Source organism: Musca domestica, unplaced genomic scaffold (genome assembly GCF_030504385.1).
Source record: "Musca domestica strain aabys unplaced genomic scaffold, Musca_domestica.polishedcontigs.V.1.1 27, whole genome shotgun sequence".
In the NCBI taxonomy this organism is placed as follows: domain Eukaryota; kingdom Metazoa; phylum Arthropoda; class Insecta; order Diptera; family Muscidae; genus Musca; species Musca domestica.
Window position 1 is genome coordinate 2,622,418 of NW_026712286.1, and position 25,433 is coordinate 2,647,850.

At 34.0% G+C, this 25,433-nt stretch overlaps 1 protein-coding gene across 1 annotated transcript in view; it reads right to left on the reverse strand.

Moving 5' to 3' along the window:
* LOC101894748 (cell death protein hid) overlaps positions 1-22,956 on the reverse strand; it is a 37,854-nt gene extending 14,898 nt beyond the window's left edge. Inside the window, exon 1 of the mRNA XM_005180472.4 lies at positions 22,302-22,956. Coding sequence (XP_005180529.1) covers positions 22,302-22,518 — 217 coding nt within the window. The 5' untranslated portion in view covers positions 22,519-22,956. The remainder of the gene's footprint in view (positions 1-22,301) is intronic.
* Positions 22,957-25,433: the final 2,477 nt, after the last annotated feature.

Sequence of the window (25,433 nt, forward strand, 5' to 3'; positions counted from 1 at the left end):
ACTTGCCCCCCTCTATTTCAGTTACTTTGTAATTTTTACTTCCTAACCCGATACATGTGTCTTCTTTTTTTTTAGCTCTTTCTTTTATAATCTTTCATAATCTGCTGAAATATCCTCGTAATTATAAAAAAAGTTGAACTTTGTCGCACAATGTATTAAATTTAAGGGAGAAGCATACTTTTAGGTAAGTAATTAATTTAATTTCGGAGTGACAATTTCACAATGTAACTCTTCGCTTTGCATAATCGCTGCCAATATCACGCTGTCGTTCATATTTAATAAATAAAAAAAATAATTATATTTTAAAAATGTTGCATACTTTTAGGTAATACCAAGGTCCTTAATTTAAAAGATAGTTACCTAATTTAAATTTATGTTATTTTTTTTCCTTTCCTTATTCTTTTTCCTTTACATAATTACTTCGCACATAATTCCTCTCTTCAACGTTTCTTCAATGTGTTGCCTATTTTAGGGAGCCGGAATTTAAGGTTTTTATAATTTTCAATTTTTTTTTTTCGTTTTCTAACTTCGCTTTATTATTAATACGCACTTCTATTGAAAACAATTTTTAATTTTCTGATTTATCTAATGCCTGAATAGAACCACTTGACCTTCTTGAAATTCTACTTCATTCTAAACATAATACAATTATAAGCAATTTGATATTTAGCACAATTCTTGGTCACAATTTTGTTTTTAATTGAATTCAAAAGAAAATATTCGATTTTGTAATTTGAAATCAATAAATGGTATTTTCGTATTCAAGGCTTTATCATGGCAGCACTCTCGAGAGATCTACTCAAAAATCGAAAGCGAACAATACGAACCACAATTACAAATCACAAAATCGAAACAATTTGTGTCATAGGTTTAAATTTATATTAACTTCCAAAAGACATTTAGTGTATAATTGATGATTACGAATTCAAACTGAGCCGTGGTGGTAGCAAAAATCAAACAGCTAACAATAATAACTAAGCCATGATTGATTATTGTCAGCTGCAAAAAAAAGCACCACAACTTTGAACGGTTTGTGGAAAACTTATGCCAATAGTTTTTTTTTTCTACTTCAAGCGCTAAGCACTGAACATGCCAGACATTTGACCAACTATCAACAGACATTGTGTCTCTGATCTTTGGTGTTTTTTGCTGGCATGATTGAAGCTTGTCATATTACAGTGATTTTCCACAACAAAATTGTTTTTTTTTTTTTGTTTTTCAAAAAATGCACGTGTATCATGTTTTAGTTGTTGTTAGGTTTCGTTCATACATTTTGCTTTGCCTTTGTCAAATTGTCATAAATTCTAACACCACAAATTTGTAATTAAATTATCATTAGCAATTATCATCACCCATCTAGTTTGGGGTTTGGTTTTGCGAAAAGAAATATTTTTTTTTCTTTTCAACACTTAATGAAATCTTTAGAATTTAGAATACTCGCTTAGAACTCGGGGCTCTTAGCATATAATTATAATACATTAATAAAACAAAACGTATGCAAATCTATAAATAATAATAATAATTGTAAAAAAAATCAAAAGTGTTGGATTTACAAGATTTGCTAGAATTTTGCATGCGAATAACATGGAAATTGTTAAGAGTAACAAAGAAACAAATGAGGGTGGTATGAAAAGGAAAAGAATTTTTTACATTGGTTTCTAGTATTTAAACACATTTGAAAAATTATCCAAAAAGTATGCCAAAGAAGTGGAAAATGCAAACAAAAATATTACACCCTTAGGGTATGCAATGAATTTAATAACTCCTTTTCATTTGATTCCCATGTTTTCCTTACACAAACTATAGACAAATTTAAATAGAATATGTTATAAAAATGGGGAAAATTGACAAATTCGTTAGGTCCAACCCCTGGTACATCAGTGTGGAAAATTTCAAAATGTCATCACAAGTGGAAAATGTCCAAAAAAAAAAAAAACTGCTGCCTTAAGGTATGCAATACCTTTAATAACTCTTGTTCAGCTATTTCCAATGTTTTCCATACATAAATAATAGAAAATTTTTCAGTAGAAAATCAAAAAATCGAAATTCTGTAGGTCCAATATTTGGCTACATTAGTATCGGAGGCAGATTATTATTTCTCTATTTCCTAAGAGGTTGAAAAAATAAACTTTTCTCTTAAATTTTCAAAACTTCCAGGATCGGTTTTCTCATGTTTTTGTGCGAATCTGTCCAAACCTAATAGTATGATATATTGCTTGTCTGGGAATTTACTGACTATTTTCCTGAAGAACCTATATTTGCTTTTGTATGGCTTCCTGAAAGTATGCAACACTTTACAAGTTCCATGTTAAATTGGTTATACCCTTTATAACTCCTCAAACTCCTTCTCCTATCGATTTTGCTTTAATCTGCAGTTCTAAATGGGAATACATTTTACTTGAATTATGTGGAATCCTGAAAATATGCAACACTTTAAAAATACCAAATGATAACAGCTGTTTATTAACAAAAGGTTCTTTGTTGAGTCTTCGTTAATTTAGCCCCTAATTATCATACCTTCAAAGAAAAGTCCATTCCATTATAACTAATGACTCGTTTTGTTACCTACCTGCAGTTCGTCGTAACATAGACATAGAGAAATAACAGAAAAAGAGGAGGGAGAAAAAAACTCAACCAGCATTGCAATGCATTGCAGAATTGCATCTTAACGATGCTGTTTTGTGTTTTCAAGGTTAAATTTGTTTTGAAGTAAAGCGCGCGCTTTTTGCTTCATTTCAACGAACACCGCACGTTGTTGTAGATCGGCTGGTCCTCCATACGTTCATTTCGTTCCACAACAAATCCAGCACGTGAATTATTGTTTATAACAAATGTTTTTTTACTATTCTTTTTGTTGATTATAGAGACAGACGGTTGGACGGACAGCCAGCTGCATTCAATAGCCATGGTGGCTGGCAGCCGTCATCATCGTCATCAGCAGCTTAAGCTTTGAACACGAAGAAGAATAGAAAAAAAAACACAAAAGATGGAATACATCAAAGCGTCATCAAACAAGTTTCAAATGCAATTCCACAAATGTTATTACTTAATGTGAGAGCCAGGAGGGAGAGGGACCAGGGAGCTGCTAAACTAAGTAACTAAAGAAACAATTGTCTTCAATACGTTTTGGTTTTGTCTAGGCTACAAATACGGCTGCTGTCTCAGTTGTTGAACCACTCCTTTTTAGTTGGAAACAAAATCGTGTTTTACGCTTCTCTATATTGCTCGCTCATAAGGCCATACACGTTTGGCCACGTTGCGGGCCTGCTGCAAAAACCCAAAGCTTAAGTGGCTGTTTAAATGTTGCTGCTGCTGCTGTTGCCGTTCGGTTATTGTTCTTAGAACCCCCCTTTGTTAATAAGTTTTGCTAAATGGCTTGCAAATCGCTTAAAGGCCTTATGCTTAAGAATTGTTAATATTTTTTTTTTCGCTTTTTTTCGAAAAATTAAGTTTTTTTTTTTGTTTCTATGCTTTAATCATTAACGAAAAAGTCCACGTTAAACGAAATATGTTGTTTGATCTTATGCTGGTTGTTCAGGGGGGGATTTTGTTGTTGTCGTCGTCATATGTTGCAAATTTAAGCATTGCAACCTCCACTGCTGCTACACCAACCAACCTTTGAGTGGAGATCAAGGATTGGAGGTCAAAGTAAAATAATTAACATTTATTGTTGTTTGTTCGATGTTTTGTTGAGCATAGCGAATGAGCGGCACAGCGTCAGCGGTAGCTGAAACAGTGCATGAAGTGGTTTTAATATAAGGGTCAGTTTCGGCGTACCAATTGAATTAAAGTTCAATTTAATATTTAGCTTTAAGCCAAATAATGAGTAATCAATTTTTGGTGACTAATTTTCAAAAGCAGGGGAAAATTGAAAATTGAGAGTTTTTTCATAAAAAACAAGAATCTTAAAGAAAACTTAAGTAAAAATTTAGGAATACTATTTCATTTGGGTTCTATATATTTGAAATTAGAAAAATATTGAATATATATATAAATATAAGAATCTAAACAAAAGCCATAATACGTTTTTCAGGAAAATGGTTAATAAATTTCCAGACAAGATATATATCATACTGGATTGAAAGCTAAGAAAAACGGTCGTGGTAGTTCTAACAATTAAGGAGAAAAATTTATTTTTACAGCATCATATGGAAAATAGAAATGAAAAATCTGCCTCACACACTGTGAGATAAAGAATTTGTCAATTTTCGAAATTTTTATCAACTGAAAAAGAGTTATTAAATTCATTGCATACTCTAAGGATGAAGTATTTCTCACTTCTTTGGCCTACTTTTGGGATGATTTTTTAAATACATGGTGAGATGAAAAAAACTGCAGCAACTTCCGACTGCTGTCATTACTAAGCCACTCATCCGACAGCTATTAACATTATTCCAGTGACAGCTCATTATATTGCTTATAAACGTACAAAAGCATTTTGGTGAGAATTTTCCAGAAAAAAAGTCATTCGTGATGGAATTCAAGCGTGATAGTGTTACCTCTTTATATTTGGCTGGAAAACCCAAGTGGGTATCGTAAGAGCAGCATTTAAATGTGAATAAATCTTTTGTGTCTCGTACAATCGTTCGTTACCGTGATACTGGTAGAGTAGCCCGGCGTCAAGGAAGTGGACTGAAGAAAACAGCAACATCCGCAGAAATGGTTCGAAGAGTAAAAAAGTGACTTGATCGAAACCCGCGTCGCAGTGACCGAAAATGGCTCGTGAGCTGAACATATCGCAAAATATTCCATTCGACAAATATTGAAAACGGAGCTCGGGGTAAAGACATTGTAATTCCAAAAAATTGCAAGAACTTACACCGCAACAGAAAGAAAATATACTCAAAAGAGTTGCTACGCTTGGCCGAAAGTGCTAAACTGCCGAATTTGGGTTTCTCCCATGAGAAAACATTCGTTGTCCAGCAGTTTGTAAACAAAAAAATGATCGCGTTTACTTGTCAAAGAGGTCAACTGAAAATGTGCACCTTCGGTTGGCCACCAGAACTCAAGCGCCGGCCATGGTGATGGTGTAGGCCGCCATAACAGCAGATGGTCACTCTCCGCTCGTATTAATCGACCGTAGAATCAGAATGAATGCCGAATATTTTTGCGAAAATATTCTGGAGGGTGTATTAAGACCTTGAGCCGAAAAATGGCTCGTGGGCTGAACATATCACAATATTCCATTCGAATGTACACCTTCGGTTGGCCACCAGAACTCAAGCGCCGGCCATGGTGATGGCGTGGGCATCCAAAACAGCCGATGGTCGCTCTCGGCTCGTATTAATCGATCGTGGCATCAGAATAAATGCCGAATATTATCTCGAAAATATTCTGGAGGGTGTATTAAAGCCTTGGACATGCAAACATTTTGACCGTAGACCTTGGACATTCCAACACCACTCAGCACGCGCCAAACAAAAATGGTTACAAAATTAGGTTTCTCGGTTCATTTCCAGCGCACAATGGCCACCAAAATCTCCGGATAACAATCCGTTGGATTATTGTGTCTGGCATATTTTGGAAAGCAAGGTTGGCACTAAAAAATACCAAAGTGTCGATCACCTCAAGCAAGCGCTTCGGCCGGAATGGGCCAAAATACCGCAGAGCAACATTCGGGCAGCGTATAGCGGTTTCATTGGCCTTTTGAAGGCCATAATTCGTGCCAGAGGTGGCCAATTCGAATAAATCTAATTCGAGCCAAAGGTGACTAATTCGAACAAATCTAAACTTATTCTGAAATTTGATGCTATTTTCGACATTTTTTGCTTCGTTCAATAAAATTTAAAAAAAATGTAAAAATTATGGCGTTTGACTTTGTTGCAGTTTTTTTTTTATCCCACCCTCCATTCTCCTTATCTTTCATAATTTCTTCTATATTATCCCAATTTGGGATGACATGACTAATCCCCTTTTCAAATCAATGAACTTTTCGAAAAACCAAAAACTCTCCCAGGGTTATTAACCTTTAAAGCTACATCCGCATGTGTCATAAGACATCAAAACAACCGTTAGTTCTCAATAAACAATTTCGCAATTTTGATTTCAAATGTATAAAAAACTGCAAGTGTCAAATGTATTAAATGTCTAAATTGATTCCAAAAACACGTTTCATTTAACACGTTTTCATTATCTACCAAAAAAAGAAAAAAAACTGCAACAATAACAACAAACAAATAAAAATTCTCATTCATAATCACGATCCGAGCTAAACAAAACTGTGGGTGACTGTTCGCTCGGTGGACAATTAACGTAATGCAGTTTTAGGCGCGTGTTACTCATGTCATGTGGACGGCTTACAATTGGGGAACATTTCGAAAAAATAACAAAAATGCATGTTTGACCATAAGAGGATACCAGGCCAGCCTCAAAATAAAAAAATATACCAAATATGGTTAAGAGTTCATTGAAATATTTTAAGAAGATTTAAGCAAAATTAAAACACCAAAGATTTCAAGTCTGATGTTTCACATGATTACCATGATGATGGAAGATGTTAAGTGGCCAGCAGGAGTGTGGGTGTTCCAGATATCCCCGAAAATTTCAACAAAATAAAATAAATAAATCAAGGCAAGCCATTTTTGTTTGTTTTGTGGAATAACATGACTTTTAATTAAGGCTAACTGTTGTTGTTGTCGTCGCTTTGTATTTGGCTGGTAATACTAGGAAATTTTGCATTGGTCATTACCCTGGAGAATTGTGTGTAACCATTTTTGGTAAAAATCGCAAACGCAACAAAAATTCGTGTAAATCCTTTTATGATCAAATGAGGATACAAAATTTGGTCAATTCTCCCAATGCTTCCGTATAACAGTTGCATGTTTCAGATGGTGGAAGAGGGAAGGGGTGATGATATTAATTACCTGATATGCCATAGATGACCATAAATGGTAATATCTTTCGAGACTAATTAGTAGATTTTTACAATTCTCCGTTAATTGTTAACATAACATGTGTTAATTAAACGATTAGAAGAGTCACAATGAATTCAGTAGACATTTGATGTTGTTTTAAGGCCGCTCCTAATATTGGCCCCGACTAACATTGATCTTTGATTTTTTGTCATTGTTTTTTCGGATTTTGATTTTGAGAAGTTTGTCATGTTCTACATGTCATGTAAGTTTTCAATTTTGGTTAGATCAACATTCAATCATTCATTAAGATTCAACACTATTTTTTGTTGTTATTGTTGTTGTTGTTGTGCTTCGATTTCAATTCAATTCCATTCTGACAAAACTAGCGACAATCATTTGTCAAATGGATTTTGTGTAGATTTGATTGACATTTTTTTATTTTATTTCATTTCATCTGAAAAAATCCCAAAATCGTGAACAGTAGTTGTTTGTGTTTTTTTTTTTTTTTGATTTCGAAGAAAAAAGGTGCTGAAATTATTGACAAATTCCTTTTGAAGTATTCTAAGGAGAGTCTCTGTATTTTTATGGCGTACCAGGAAAAAGTGATTTTTTTGTGCTACCGAAATGGGAAAAAATTGAAAATGTTAGGAGCCGTTCGTTAATGAGCTAATCTTAACCATAATGAGCAAAATTTTTTCAAGGAAGATCATACAATTTGGAAAGTGTCGATTTTTTAGCTTCCTAGTGTCAATTAGTTTTTGAACTTGGTTTTAGAAGGCATGGGCAAGGCTTGATTTTCCCATAGGAAATGAATAGAATATTTTCTATGCGATTTCCGCCAAAAAAAGAAATTTAAAACATTTAAAAAAATTGATGGGAAGAGAAGTGGATTTTTCTTATATAGAAGAGTATTTGGGTTTCTCTTAGGAGAGAAATTAGTTATCTTATAGCAGGGGTGCTCAAAACCGTGTTCTAGAACATGGAGAGAAAAAAGAGATAATTTAAGAGAAAATTAAAATTCTGTTTATCTTTATATTTTACTGTTCTATTTAATTGTTTTTAAACACGAATGTTTGCCAAAATAGTTTATAAAGCAAATGGATAAAAAATATTTGTATAAATAATGACTTAACACTGTTTTGTTCTTGATTTAAATAAGCAAAGAGAAATTTGACTGAAAACAGATATTTATTTTTGAGCACCCCTGCTTATAGAGAAGCAGTTGGTCTTCTCCATAGAAAAGCATTTGGTCTTCTCATAGAAGAGCAATTGGCCTTCTCACAGAAGAGTAATTGGCCTTCTCATAGAAGAGCAACTGACATTCTCACAAAAGAGCAATTGATCTTCTCAAAGAAGAGCAATTGGTCTTCTCATAGAAGAGCAATTGGTCTTCTCATAGAAGAGCAATTTTGGTCTTCCAGGAGAAGAGCAATTTTGGTCTTCCAGGAGAAGAGTACGTTAATTATGAGTTATAGAGGAGCAGTTGGTCTTCTCCATAAAAGAGCAATTGCTTTCCTCCATTAAAGAGCAATTAATCATCTCCATAGAAGAGCATTTGGTATTCTCATAAAAGAGCAATTGGTCTTCTCACAGAAGAGCAATTGATCCTCTCAAAGAAGAGCAATTTGTCTTATCATAGAGAGAAGAGCAATTGGCCTTCTCATAGCAGAGGAACTTTTTTTTTTATAAAAAATTGATATTTGATATTTGAAATTGATAATTGATATTCTCATAAAAGAGTTAGTTGGTCTTTTAGGAGAAGAGTGAGTTGGTCTTTTCATTGAAGGCAAGTTGATCTTCTCATAGAAGAGCCAGTTGGTGTTCTCATAGAACAGCCAATCGGTCCTCTCATAGAAAACCCAGTTGGTCTTCTCATAGAAAAGCATAGAAGAACAGTTGGTCTTCTCCTAGAAGAGGAATGGGTCTTCAGATAGGACAGCAATTGGTCTTCTTCATAGAAGAGGAATTGGTCTTCTCATAGAAGGCCAGTTGGTCTCCTCATGGAAGGCCAGTTGGTCTTTTCATAGAGGGCCAGTTCGTCTTCTCATAGAAAGCCAGTTTGTCTTCTCATAGAAGGCTCGTTGGTCTTCTCATAGAGGGCCAGCTCGTCTTCTCATGAAAAAGCAATAGATCTTAAATGGGAAGATTAACTGCTCTTCCAAGAGTGTGTCTTCTCAAAGAAAATGAAATTGTCTTAAGTTTGAAGAGCAGATAGTCTTCTCATAGCAGAGTATGTTTTATCCTCTCCGAGAAAAAAAATTGGCCTTCTCTCAGAGAGAGCAATCGATCAAAGAAAAATAGGCATTCTCTGGGAAGAAGAACTATTTAGTTGAAGGTGTAGTTGAGATGTTGCAAGTCAAAAAAAAAAAAAAAATACAGCATATTTTTAGGAGTAAAATAATTTTTAAAAATTCTTCAAACGGGATGGAGTTTCGCTATATAAAGAAGGTTCGATATATATAATGAGGGTATAAAGAAGATTACTGTTGATTATTGGTCAAAAGATAAATTTCTGAGCATAGTTTTAGGCGGCTATTATAGAATATTCATAAAGAATTCTTTTTGCATCCATTACATACAAAAACTTCAAAAATGGTACAGTTTCCAAATTATGTATTATTATTGTGGCCTACTTTTAGGATAAAAATATAATGCATAACTTGTAATAAAATTCTAAACCTCCGATCGTTTCAATTTAATCACAAAGAGTACAGTTGCCACAACCTATATCCATATTTAAAAATAAATAAAATAAATAGTAATTGTTGCTTATCGCCCCGCCACTACCAAGTCTCACTATTGTTTCTATTTCATTATCAATCGTTCAATGCTGATCATCGTCATAGTTTTATTTGTAGTTCAATATGTTAGTGAGTGCTCCAAGACCTTGACATTAAAAGAAAAAAATACTACAAATGCGAATAAACTGAACGCATTTGTTTGCCTTAGAGTCTTATCAAAATAATGGTGTACAATTGTTGTCGTTGTTGCTGGTGGTGGTCGTGTTCGCTGCCTGTGGCGTTGGCGAGGATGATGCCAACAGAATGCAGCAGAAAATTATATGGAGATAATTTTTCAATGAATGAAATGGAAAAAACTAAAGATTAAGAATAGCCCGGGTGGGCTATATGTACACAATGCAGCAGCTGGCACATGTGAGGTTAGTTAGTTGCTATTACAAAAACCGAAACTGATTACAAATGACAATTAACATTTTCTAATAATTAAGCGCAATACTTTCAAACATCCAGCGCAATTTGAAGAAGCCGCCTTAGCATCTAATGTTTGTTTGGTGATTGGCTGACATGCAGGCAGCCACAATGAGGGTTTCTTCATGGCAAAAAAAAAATGAAAAACAATAGAAGATAGTTTAAGATTGCCTTAATTGTTGTTGCCGCACAAAAATACTTCTCAATTATTAAAATACCTTGCTCGAGTCTCTGTCTCAATAGAAGGAGATTTGATGCAATTGCATATTACCTCACAATGGCTATGCACTTGCCATCTAACCCATTGTTCCCAGTTCTAATACCCCTCTTCACCTTCTACATCCCCGCCTCCTTCTCCCCCACTTGGAAATATGACGCATAATTTCCGTTTTGTTTTGCCACCTAGAGCATTGAAATCCGACCATCCAGCCGGGCCTAACAAAACGTGCGATTTTCTTTTGTTATCTTGGGACACATAGTCGGTGTGTCGTTTTTCCATTATTTTTTTCACCATTTTTTTTTTTTTTTGTTAATACAATTATTTTAATTGCGCTGATTTGTTGTGTGTGCTTCTTCGTCGTCTTGATATTTAGCTTCTGCCTGCCACTTGGACATGTGTGAAGTGTTGTTGTGAGTTCGCTCGCTCGCTCGTTCAATGTTTATAAATTTTACAATTATAGTAAATATATCAGTAGTGGTCATGGAGTGTGTAAACTGGCGATGATTAATCTATAATTTTACAAAACGATATTGCTGTTCTTCGTTGTAGCTGGTTGTGATGTTGTCGTTGTTTTTGTAATTCAATATTATTAAGTAGCTTTTGAGCAGCATTTTATCGTTTCGGTTTCAAATTGGGTGTAATGGTTGTGTGATTTTGATTTTTTTTACATGGCAGTGTTAGCTGCTAATTTGGCGATAAATGTAATAATAGTTGGGAGAAGTGATAATTAATTGAAAAATCCTATCTTGAGGGGATATGTAAATATTTTCCATATTATGCCCCCAGAAGTAGGCCATGAAAAATTCTATTTAAGCTATATTAAATAAAAAAAAAGTAGGAGAACTTAATGAAGATAATTTCATGTTTTAAGGGTCCTTTTGGAAACATTAATTACATAAGGAATTATTATCAGCAAATTTCTCAAAAAAAATCTATATAATCTGGTAAGTTTTCGAAAAATATTGTTTCAGAAATTTAGATCTAGAGCCCCTTCTTTTACATAATTTCGCGAAAACTGTAATTTTATTTCAAAAAAAGTTACTCAATAATAGTTCTGTTCCACAACTTCAAGAATGTGAATATTTTTACTACGATAACCGATCTTTCCTTTATGATAACGAAGAAATTGCAAAGCTGTAGATTTTTGCAGGTTTGGAGACATACCAAATCCTTAACGTCAAAGGTTCAGCCTAAAAGTAGACCATATCTGTATAAAAAGAAAAGGGCAATACGATAACCGATCTTCCTTTATGATCGAAAACATTGCAAAGCTGTAGATTTTTGCTGGTTCTGAAACAGACCACATCCTTATCGTCAAAGCTTCAGCCCAAAAGTAGGCAATATCTATTTTAAAAAGAAAAGGGTAATTGACAGCCGGTTCCATTATTGTCCGGGTGAATCTTGAAATTTATCAAGAGGGTCGATAACTTCTCGAAAAATCCAATTTTGTCTTAGAAAACACTAAACAATAATCTTTATCATAGCCTAAAAGTAGGCAATATATGCATTCAAAAAAGGAATGGGCCCTTGACTATCAGAATCATTAAAGCCCTATCGAATATTGAAAGTACAAAGACCATTTAGTACTTTCAAGGGCTGAAATAAGCCGGTTTTCGGAAATTCCTGCTTGAAAAGTACGATAGAAGTAGAATTCCGATACTTGTTATTTAGTCTCCTCTTACAAAGCTACAGTGTTATTAGGATTGTACTTTTTGGAACTGAAAATTATACCTAAAAGTACTTGAAGCGGATGAAGACTTCTAAACTTAGAATATCACTTCTGATGCAATGGAGTAAAAAACGACAGAGCCTTTGCATTTTTTACATATTTGTTCGACGTAGGAATAATTAATAACTGGTTGGCCTAAAAGTAGGCAATACAAAATTAATTTTTGCTGTGTCAATAACAGTTGTAAACAATTTTTAATTTTTTTTTTATTTTTTCCATTTTTTGTGACTCCAGTCTATTACATTTAGAATTTTTTTCAAAGCCCATTTCTTCTATCCTTTCCTAATTAAAACCAAATCCTCTTTGCAAACCGTATTCCATTCATGTCTGTATCTATTAATAATTTCACGCCTATTTCATTCTTTCCTTTTTGTAAATATAATACATTGTGTTGCCTACTTTTAGCAGGACAAAGAAACAATAACAGTTTTGTAGCATACTTCAAGGCAAACATAACAAACATTGCAAGAAAGCCAACTACTTAATGGCAAACACTCTCTCTCCCCCTTCGTCTTGTCTGCAAACATCAAAAAGGACACACACAAAAAAAAAACTGTGTTTGCATCTACTTCCTAGATCTTGTCATCAGTCTACTTGAAATTATGGCAGACAAGAACGCCTGGCACTGGGACAGACGACACTCTTGTAAGACAAACTTAAGCATGTTAAGGAAAACAAAAAGAAGCCGAGTTGGGTTTTTTTCTGAAGTCTGTAAATGAACTTTAAAATCACATCAAATTGTGACGCCATGTTAGTTCATGGTCGAATGTCGAGACATGGCTGTAGCAGGATAACAGAACGAACGGCTCCCAAACCATGTTTGCCATTTGTCTTCCTGTTATGTGGAGAAAGGAAAGGAAAGAAAAAATGTCATAGGGTTGGAGGAATACCCTCTTCCTATGTGGGCTTTGGAAAAACTTGAGAAAAACTCTTTTCATGGATTTTCCAAACCAAAAAGCAAAGTAAACAAAGTCAATGGCATTGAATAAAAAAAATGCCAACAAAAAAAAGAAGGAAAACAAGCCAACACAAAGTTTCATGGGATAATGCAAAGCGGAGACGCCAAACGTGCCAGCACACATGGGTGTGTGTGTGTTATGGCCCTAAAAACCCAGACGAGCCCTCCATTAGGTGTCTATACCCTGTGAGGAGCCTATACACAAAAGCAGCTGTTTCTAGGCGGCCATATTTGCCGCCATTTTTTATTTTTGCCAACTTCCTCATCGTCATTTGCTTGCAATGCCAAGTAAACAAAGGCCACAAGAGACTGGCAAAAATGGGAACGCGCCCTGTTTTAGGCTTCATAAATTTTATTTTTACGAAGTTGCTGAGCAAAACAAAACTAGAAATAATAATAAAGCAGCCAAATAGGGCGATGGACATGAAAACATAAACATTGGGCCTGTGCAGAAATCAGCTGTTTCATAAAACAAAAGAGAGGGAGAATGAGCGAGAGAGAGCTATGGGAAATATTTGAAAAATGTGGCAAGTAATAGCAGCCAAGTTTGTTTTTTGTTTCGCTTTGGACCGTTTTAAGGCATCTAGACCAAACATGCAGCAAAGTTGGGGCATCAGCAGCTGCAGCAAAATCAAGAGCATTGCCTTTAGTAAATATTCTGCAAAAAAATATATAAATGTGTGAGTGAAGGATGTTTTGCTGAGTGTGTGTGTGCGAGAAAAATGCCAGAATGTAACGCCTGACAACAACACAAAACGTTTAAAATTTTAACACATTAAGCTGCCTGCATTCCATTTGATGGCGAAGATTGGGTGATGAGGAAATAAAGCTAACGTGCTTTGGCTTCCTCACACCTTTGGCCGGAAAAAGGACGTAAACACAAAGCCCAGATGATGATATTTTGCCAACACCACGACCACCACCACCGCCTCGGATGATAAAGAAGAAAGCCAAAGAGCTTAGAAATGAAGGACAAGGAATTGCTTTAAAAACCAAGAAGAAATGCCTGCTCTAATGAGTGTGAATTTATGTCTGCTCAAAGCGGATGCAGGGAAGGACTGCTGTAGGGACGAAGCACCCGGTGACTTCATGATGTACAAGAATTTTTCTTTTGTATCATATCGTGTTATATTTTCTCGTTGTTGCTGTTGTTGTTATTTAAAACATAGCATAAAATTGCTTATGATGTTGATGCTGCTGATGATGACGCTTTCCACAAATGACAACCCGCTGCCGCCAGTAATGTTGGCGGCGTCGCTGATGCAAATATTTATGTGTGCATATTTTTAGCTCCTGCTTTAGGTATAATTTTTCTGTGATGACTCATCACGGGATTAGGGATTTGCTGGAACTCTTGTTTTTTCTTCAGAAGCAAAATATTTACATGGCAAGTATGAAAATATTAAAGGGGAATGTGGAAAACGGGGTGTAAACATTAAAGACTAAAGCGAAGTTGAATAAATACGAGAAACTGGCCTTTAATATGGATTTGAGGCCATCAGAGAATCTTATTTTAAAATTCGGAAATATTTGTGGGGAAATAAATCTATGAGCCATATTCCCTAGAATAACCCATTATTGTTTGGATCTAAAATTGTAAATCTTTCATCTTTTAGACTGACTAAGTTATGATATTTATCTAGGGTTAATAGTAATTTGGGAAAAAGGATTCTCAAAGGATATAAACTGCGCCTAAAAGGATAAAATTTTTAACTCATTTTGAACAATTTCTATCAAAATTTGACTATAATCATCCTGAGTTCTCAAAGTCTACAATTATTCAGGCTTCCATTTTTTCTGAAAATTTCCTCTAGAAACTGCATAACATTAACAGCTAACTACGTAATATTCAGAAGCTTAAACATCACATTACAAAAACAAGAAAAACAACAACAATAACAACACCAAACCATGTATTAGAGTAAACCAAGCAAAAACCCACTAACAACTTAAATAAGTGGCCAGCAAAAAAACCAAAAGCAAACCAATGGTCAGTTTGGAAGGAAAACAAGTTTCAGGCAAAGGATACCTTTTGTGCAGTTCGTTTTTTTTTTTGGACACAACATACAACAAAGAATAGTAAAAGCAAAAGAAAAAAAACTTGAATTTCCAGATTTTGTCAAAACCAAAAAAAAAAAAAAAAAAAACAATCCTCAACAATAAAACTACGTTAAAACGTCATTTGATATCTGAGCACGCGAGCTTTACAAGATATACCAATTTTTTTTGTTGTTACTGTTGTGGTTATTGCAGTTTTGGTTCTTAAGAAGCATAGAAGAAGAAGTACAGGAGAGCAAAAAAACACAATAAAATCCTAAGAAAAAAACCTCCAAGAAACCACAACTTCATTTGCAGCTCCAACATGGCTGGCTTGTTGGTTGGCTTGTTCGGTTGGCAGTGATTATGGATAACTGGCAGTTTTAAATACACACACATACAGACATACATTTACAAAAGTGGGCGTGTAAGGCCTATTAATATGCCATAAGATACAATATTATGCTTAGCATAAAAATTGATTGTGTCTTGAAATGCATAAAGGCCCAGCAGGCCAGCCAGCCAGCTTGGCAGGCAGGCAGGCAGGCAGGCAGGCAAGAAAACGAAAAAAATCCAGCCAGCATCAACTGGAGCAGCAGTGCCAGGCAACCTGGGCATGGGCACGCGACAAACACACTTCCAAAGAAATAAAACAAAACTACTTTGAACTGGTTATGGAACCCAAAAAAAAAAACCAAAAAAATAAAAGCTTTACGGTTTTCGTGCTGGAGTTTTAAGTTTATGTATGTGCCGATATTTCTCTCTCCTTTTTTGGTGGAAGGTGAGGTGGTGGGGGAGCTATGTTGTTTTTACGTTAGTAGTTTCGACAAACCCATTTTCTAATTGACCTTAAGTGTTAAAAAGAGTTAAAGTGGGGCCAAACACACACAAAAGCAACAACAACAACACCGGAGAACAGCAAGATAAATAATGATAGTAAATTATGAACATAAAATAGCAGTTAACATGAATTACAACGTTTAAATGGTGGCCTGCAAAAGGAAATTAAGAAATTCAAAATATGCTTCTCGATTTTTGGGGGGGATTATGTTATTTGGTGGAAGCCTAAAGGTATGCTTTGGAGTAAAGAAGAAATTTTGAATCCAATATAGAAGATGGTGTAAAAGGAACAAAATATGAAGTAATTTAATTAAATATTTCCAAAATTGTTAGAAAATTGATCGCGAGAAAGGTCCCGGGATCGGTCTATGTTAATTAATTTTACAAAAATTTATAATGAAATTAGGCGCCCAAAAATATTGACTTAAGATCTGATTTAAAAATTGATATATAGGTGGCGGGCCAGTCAACTTTTTTTTTCTAATTTTTTTTTTCATAAGGACGTTTAATAACTGCATATGGGCAAGGAATTCAGAATCGATCCTCGAACAGGGAAATGTCTTGTTTACAATTCTTTAAAACTAAATAAGTACCTAAAAATTTGACTCAAAATACGACTGAATATCATTATTCAAAATTGAAAAGTAGGTGGCGCTTAAGTTAAAATACGACTGAATATCATTATTCAAAATCGAAAAGTAGGTGGCGTTTAAGTCAATACCAGAAATAGTTTTTTAAATTAGATTGTAGAAGTGTGATGAGTTTAGACTCTATCCTTTCCGGCAAATGTTTATGGGGTTGTCGTCGACTTTTCAACTTCGATTTTCGAGTCTTTCAATTTGTAATTTCGCCAAAAGAGGCCGGTATCAATGTTTTGATCTTTCGGAGGCGAAAATCATTGAATCGATATAAAACCGATTTTAGCACAATTAAAACTCTTAAGAGATTTCCCTCTACTAAATTTTCTAGCAATGATGCAATCTTATTAAATTTTTCCAAACCCTAAATGGCGCCCAAGCGTATACAACACAAAGGCAACTAAAATGAAGTACATACATATGAGATATAGGTGGCGTTGATTGCAACAATTGTAGTCGGGCTTCTTTAATAGTTTTGACCCTATTAGCACCCGAATATTTTCAAAATAACTGAAAGCAATCTTGTAAAATTGTTTCAAAACCGTAGTGGCGCCGCCAAAATAATTCCATTGAACCAAATTTTAAGTTCACACAGATTGAGATTTTGCTGGCATTAAATGCATCAAGGGTATTCGATATTCTTTAATCGCCTTTAAAATCTTATTGGAGCCAGAACATTTATACAAAAAATTGTGCCAAGCCCGTATTGGCGTCCAAACGTGAACAAAACAAAGCCAACTGATATTAAGTACACACAATTGAGACATAGGTGGCGTTACATGCAATAACTGTATTCAGTATCTCTTAAAATTCCTCTCAAACTTATAGTAGAGCCCAGACGTACCAAAAAAATGCAATAACATATTATGTACAAAATGACATGTAGATGGAGTTGAATACATCGAAGTCTCTAAATATATTTAATATCTGGTACCTTTGAAGATATTAATGAAAATATATATTATATTTTTAAATGCAATTTGTGGCGTCTATTTTATTTGCCTACTTTTAGGATGAATAGGTGAAGTATTCTTTGAGGATTAAGATACTATTAGTAATAATGTCGAATATGGGGAAATTGCTGTTAATTTCTTATCAATTTGTGATTGAATTTCCCGGAGTAGTTAAATAAAAAATTAATTCAAGAATAGCCTCAGGTTTGGAAATTCTTCAAGCAGTTTAATGTAACTTTAAAATATTAAATCCAAACGTTCATGCTTTCTTTTGAGTAGCCTATTTTAAGGATGCTAATTTCCTATATTGCAGATATAAGCCAGAAAACTCCATAATCACCAAATGTTAAGTAGGGTTTTGTCCTGGAGAAGTCGACATAGCTTCGGACGTTATTTTATTGTTTTATTATGTAGCTTCTATATATTAAATTTTATTTTATACAATTTATTTTAATTCTTACAAAACTTCTCTAAGTTATAAATTTAATGCTCCAAAAAAAAAAAAATCGGAATCCAAAATTAAACTCGGCATTGCCAGACCATTAATTAAGAATTTAGTGTAGCGGATAACCAATGTTTAGCCAACGGTTATTATTTAAATAATATTGGTAAATGGCCCAAAAACCAACTCTGTGATTATAACTGTACCACCACCTCACTCTTTCAAATTACTGGTCAATGGGATTTTGTGGTTTTCAAACGCCCCTGCTGTTGCTGTTAGTATTTGTTTTTATTTAAATTTCGTAATAATTCTTAGATTTGTGTTTGCCATTAAAATTTACAGTTTTAATATTTATTTTTCAATTAAAACTCAAAGAAAAACGTCACATAAAAAAATATGAACTGCGATTTGTGGTTAGGCAGAAAAGGTATAAAATATTTTTTTTAGTTGTTAATTATGGAGTGAGGTGTCTGATTTGATTTTATGACTCATTTATAATATGGTGGTTAAGGCAGACAAAACAAAACGAAAAAAAAAAAATAAATAAAAAATAAAAGTTGAAGAAAAATATCAAGAAGAATATAGATACCCTACATTATGAAGTTGGGGCTTAGTGATTTACTATTATGAAGTTAAAAATTTTACATATTCAGAATTCATTTTTAAGAATATGTTTCTTTTGAAAATATTTTGGTTTAAGTTCAAATTATCAATTTTATTGTACATGATAATATTGGTGTAATGGGTTATTTTATGATTTCCACAGTTTTAAGTATTTATAAGAATTTCATCATTTTCATTTTCTACAACCGGGATCCACAAAAGCGAAAACTACTTGTCTAAATTCTATTTTCTACTTCGACCATTACCACTTATTCTTACTAAATAGGTATTTTTATATTTTTCTACCAATATTTAATTATATGCAAGTCAATCTAATTTATTGACCCCCAATATCATCGTCAAGAAGTTCCCCACAGATTTACAATATTCAGCCTCTTCTCTCCGCAACACATCTTAACTTGGAGTATATTTCCCACTTCGACCATTACCACCATCAACCTCATCATTGTCATTACCACTGTCTACACCACCTTCAATTCTCTTCGATTTGTTCCTATCATTTTGCTTTGGTAATTTAAGACAACGACGACGAAGACGCCGAAGAAGAAGAAGCCGAATACAAATATAAGAATTCTTCATTTTATTGTAATTGGATACATAAGCTGATTATAGCGCTTGCATTTATTGCCATAATATAAAAAAAATTATAGCATAACGCTGTGAATATTATTTTACATTCGACAATCAGAAGTTGTCTTGTGGCTTTTGTAGATTATTTGATTGGTTGGCGGTTAAACCACGGAGGGAGTGATGCGACAAGTCTCGACGCAGGTGTGAATTAATAGCTAAGTCGGCATTATTTTTACGCTGGTTTTTGGAAAGTTATAAAAAGTGAATACTGGCCACTTGGATGGCACAAAAACACTATTATGGAGACGTAAGCAAAAATATTTGAATTTCGGGAGGCTTAAATGAGAACTTAAATGGATCCTCCACAAATAAAATGAGGTCAATGACACAAATAATATAACTGTGGATATTTGATACTTAAATGAGGAATATTCAGTGAAACAGAATAGTAAAGTATCTCTTATTACCAATAAAAAAAATGAAAAAGTAGAGGACAAATTGAAATACTAATTTTTCTATATTTCCGTTTTGTCTAAATATGTATTTAAGATAGGTTCTTGTTTATTACGAGATAGGGATACGTAAGTATATTATTTAATTAGTTCACTTGTAGTATTGATAAGTGGAATTCGACTTTTTTCCAAAACCGACATTTTGGCAAAGGACTTTCGATTTTGAGGTCATTACGATCCAGGAATACATAAGTCGACTTTTGTTTCATTAAGTTTTGGCCTTGAAAACTCCTAGAGAGGAAATCGATTTTTGTTTGCGTTAAAAATGACTAAGTCGACTTTTGATTTTGAAATCAAAAAATTGGTGCCGGCTTTTATTCTCATACGAGCCAAAAACATTTTCTTTCTATAATATCTTTACAAAAATAAGAACTTGTTCATTGTACCCCTCGACTTGTGGTATTAAAAATTCTTAGAGAGGACATCGGATCGATTTTTGTTCCTGTCTTCGTAACCCTAAAACAGACCCCAAACACCACGTTATAGTCCATTCAGTTGCAAAAAGTGGTTAGAACCTTAATGTCAATAACTACAGCAAGGTGTTTTATTTGAGAACAGAACCTAAATATAAAATTCTTCTCCAAGAAGAATATCAAATAGTGTCCCCTTTATCTTGTTAATATGTCTAGAACCCTCAAAACACTTAAAATTGGCCGGACCGTCTATATTTGTATGTGGTTTTATGTGAGCTCCTACTTCAGGCCTATCTCAGGCTGAATACAATGAGTCTGCCAGCGCTCTCACAAAAATGAGTACCCAGTATCCCTCACACCTATTTAAATGCGAATCCTTGGTTAGGAGTTTAGCCTTTCTACACTGCTGCCTTTCTATGTGTCAGTTATCCGGCTAATAATGCTAGTCCACATTCGAGCAACACACTCCACCCATGATTTGAGTATAAACCACAGCCACCGCAATGCTCCAACTACAAGGTTATATCCAGGGATCTAGGGGCAGCCGCGCAGATTAATAAAAAAAGCCGGACCGACTATATTTGTATGTTGTTTTATGTGAGCTCCTACTTCAGGCCTATCTCAGGCTGAATACAATATGTCTTCCACCGCTCCCACAAAAATGAGTTCCAATTCCCTCACACGTATTTGAATTCGAATCCTTGGATAAAGGTGGAGCCTATCTAAACTGCCTTTCTATGAATTAGGTACCCGGTTGACATTCAAATCAACATTCGAACAACATACTCTATCCGCGATTTGGGTACAGCCAGAGCGATGCTCCTATAAGTGGGCCAACTACAGGCTAGATCCGGGGATTGTCGAATATTCTGACTTATTCTTAAAAAATCTTAACAGCCTGTTCAAGGCCCATATAAGGTCGACCAAGAAGACTACTTTTGACATTTGACATAGTAGTTTTTTTCACAATTGAGATTTGACTCTCTTTGAATTTCAAATCACAATTAAGTGTTTTGACAGCAAACCCAGTCGTCAGATGGGCTTACAGGCCGATCTTATATAGGCCATGAGCTTGTTTATGCATGCCGAAAGAAAATTAATTCGAAAACACCAATTTTATGTGTATTTGTAAAAATTTTGGATTTTAATTCAAATTGAAGAAAAACAAATATTTGAAAATGTATGCAGAATTGTTGTGCAAGCCTTTCTTTTCCTTGCCTCGATCTTAACTTGTTTGCTCATGAGTGCGCATGCCTTGTCGATACAAATGTTGAACAACATAGAAGTCAGCTGATGAATTTCACAACATTGCGGAGAGAAAATAAGAAATATATTATTTTAAGATGATATTTTAAGATGATATTTCAATATTTTAGTATAAAAAATATATTTATTTATTTAAAAAGTCCCCTTTGAAATATTATCTTTACTCTTCGAAAAAAACAAGTATTTGGCAAAAAAATGGAAATCACTTCCCCGAATACATTTTTTTCTGTGTTCTTCATTTTTGAATAAATTATAAATTTTAAACTATTGTTTTATGACAATCTATAGGACAAGAAAAAAAAAAAAAAAAAAAAAAAAAAAAAAGATTCGATGAATAACATTTGGCATTTTCCCAACTAATTCAAATAATAAAATTATTATATTTTGGGGTTTTTTTAAGGGATTTTTTAAGAATTTTTAAAGAATTGAGGTCCATATGAAAATATATAAATAAATAATTTCATTTATTTTTATAGAATGAAAAAACTATTTTTTCCAATTATTAAAGAAAATATTTTTGAAATTTTCAAGAATAATTACATCACCCAATTTGGAAATTTAATGAAAAGGGAAAAACTTTTAAATATTTTAGCAGAGTTTTTTTTGCTATTATTATTCTGATTACTTTTTTATTTTTTATTATTATAATTATTTTTAATATATTTATTATTTTTATTATAATTATTATTTCTATTGTATTATATGTAGAATATTTTTTAATCAAGAGTTTATTATTATTATTATTAATATAGTAATAATAATAAATAATAATTAAAATTGTTTTTTTTTTTTTATTATTTTTATGATAACTATAAATATTACCATTTTTTTTTATTGATGTTATCATTATTTTTTTTTATAATATTCATGATTATTATAATTTTTCATACCATTGTTTTTATTATTTTATTCTTATTATTTTATTGTTAAATAAATATTTTGTTTGTATTTAATTCGTCTGTTTCGCTGTTAAGCAAATTCAATATTTTTTGATTTATTTATTTTTTGGTTTTCATAAAAAAATTCTTCTACTTACCACTGTTAACCGAATAGCGATACAACGCCTCGTACAGTGCCATCATCATTCCCGGTACCAAAGGACTCTGCATTGGCGTTTGTGTGGCTGATGAGGTGGTATTTGGCGAAGCTTGCAATGAACTGGCGGTACTGTTGGTGCCATCCGAGGAGGTGTTGCCACCAGATGAGACCGTGTCATCGGCACCACCCTCTGGCAAATAGAAGGGCACAGCCATTGTGTTCTGTTGTTGTCGTTGTTGTTAATGAGAATTGAATCCAAGGAAGAATCCTTTTTTATGATTGTGATTTTGTACAGATATTCAGATGACAACAGCAACAACAAAGCAGATAATTGGCAATATGAGGTTGTCCTTGTTGCTGTTGTCGCACAATAAAATTGCAACTAAATTGTTTATTTGTTTTGTTTGAGTTTAAGGAACAGAAATCCTTTGCACAACTACAATTAGTTTGTTTATTATTTAATATATTTTTTTAGTTTTATTTATTGTCGTTGGTGTGATGTTATCTTTCTTTTTTGTGACTTCTCTTGATATATTGAGAGAATTTCATCAATTAATTTTTTAGCGGATAACTTGTTTATACTTTTTACAATTTTTCCAAAATAATTATTTTTAGCAGTTTTTTGCACTGTTTTTAAATTTTTGTAACAATTTTAAATTTATTATATTTTTAAATTTTTTGCACAATTTCTTTTTCACAAAAGTCGTGTTTAGTACAATTAATTGTTTAATTAATTTTTAGTAATTTTTTTATTTTATTTCTTCACTTTTGAAACATAGATTGTTTTGATTTGGGGGCACTTGGCGTTTTTTGTTTTGTTTGTTGTTTAGTAGAATTTTGTTTGTTGTCTTTTTCTTTTTTGTTTCTTCTTGTTATGGTCAGTGATTTTTCTTAAACAGATTTTTTTTAACTAAAAAGCACTTAAAACGTCGTCGAACGTATAGATAAATTACAACAACACACGTCTTACTCGCTTCGTAGCTCGATTTCAACTGCTGGCAATGTGGCTAGGAGCCTCACACCATACCCGACCGATTGGGGAGCACTTTTGCTTATTGTCTCTACTCTACTCTGCAGTGCACAACACACCGACACACTCTCGGTGCAATAAGAACGAACGGCAGAACACAGAGCAGCAGCCACAGAATTATAAAAAAAAAAACCAGCAACAACACCGACAATAAAAAAGCAACAATGCAAACGCACACACAGCCAGTCAGAGTCACAGAAATGAACAGAGGCCAGCTAGCTGCGAGAACGAGAATTGTAAACAGCAACAAAAAATCACAAAAATATGAATACAACAACAAACAAACAGGCAGAACAACACACCACAAGACTCAGATGGTAGGCAGGCTGGCTGGCTCACTACTCACACACACACACACGGAGCGGTGCATCACCAGCAGTGCAACAACGACGACAAGCAAATCATGCACGCAACGTAGTCAAACAAGTCAATGCACAACACATACAGCAGCAACAACAACAACAACTATCTTAACCATGCATCCATCTATCCACCCATCCAACAAAACAGAACCAGTAATGTTGTGAAGACCAAGAGATATCTCAAACTCAGCTGCAACAACAACATCAACAAAACCTACTCTGAGTCAGAAAAAAGAAAAACAATCTTGGCTCTGATTAATCAAACTTAGAATTCCCCCCAAAAAACAAACAAGAAAAGAGCTGCTAACGGAGAGCTGTTGTAAAAAGAGAGCGAGCCCTGAAAAAGAAGAGTTCATTTGGCATAGGCCTATAAACATTGAAATAAATAATTACACAGGGCTACAGAGTAGTGGAGAAATGAGTGGTATATTAGGTCAGACACATGGAGAAGTAATGGTAGATGGGAATAATCAGGATGTTAACACATTATTCCATCAGTGGAAGACCCATAGAAGATGAATAGTAAATATAAGAACATAAAAGTACAAACGATGGTCTTTTCTGTGGCAAATACAGGGACTTAAGGCTAAAACAGATCAAAGTCGTAGAACAGATCAAAGTTATAGCTGACACGCAGAAATTTCGGTTTAAGCTTTGATCTGTTTTAGCCTATAGAGCTGGAGTTATATGTATTGCCGTTCTTCTTGTACGAAATGAAGCAACTTGATTTGGTCGTAACCGTAAAAATGCTTGATAGTTGCTTGGTTATATACAGATTGGCTCCTCTCATGCCTTCGACCCACGCCTGGACGTACTTTCCACCAAGTAGAGCTTTTACTCGTTGGTGTAGCCAGGGATTCCACTGATATTGCCAAAATGTGCTTTATGGAAATAACGGATTTACATTTAGAGCAGACCTCCGAGTTTCACTCATCATTCGAATTCAAGCGGGAGCACCTCTGAGAGCTCAAAAAATAAAACAAGCAAACGAATTATCGGTCCTACTCGAATAAGGGTTGTATGGCTTGCTCTTTTTGGAGTGGGAGTGGGAATTAGAGTCGATCTAGCGATGCCCATTTGTCAATCTAGCGATATCCATTCGATAGCTCAAGATGGGAATATTCGACTTGATCGACGTTTGTCAAAAAGAAATCATTATTTTTTGCGAACAGAGAGACCTTTAATTTTGAGAAAACTAATTCAATGCCCATGCATAAAAAATGGTTCTAAGTTAGAAAAGTAGGAGTTCCATATTATAAGTGACCTCAACAAGAGAGCCCGACTCCATGATCATCACGTCAGTACGGAATTATATTCGAGAAAAATAAAATTTTAATGATATTCCCTATCTGGGGAGGGGAAACTCTCTGCTTTACTTTTACGAACTCTGAAAATAATTGACATCCACAATTTCTCATATAATTCCGAATGAAAGGGTATCTAATGTTTTGTAAAACGATGTGGTGGACTGTGGCGCCCAAGCATAATAATTGGGAAAATAAATTCTAAAACCTAAAATAAATAAAGCCTAAAACGAAATCTGTTTCTACACAATAAGAACTAAAAATACCAAATTTTGGTGGAATTATAAGAAACTTTGCGAAAATTATGGAGTGGTTTTATGCCTAGATAAATTATTCGACAAAGTAGGAAATATTTTCGTTTTTTGGCAACTTTATGCAAATTTTTTTCTTGATATATAATCGATATAGAGATATATTTTCCTTGAGTGAGTATA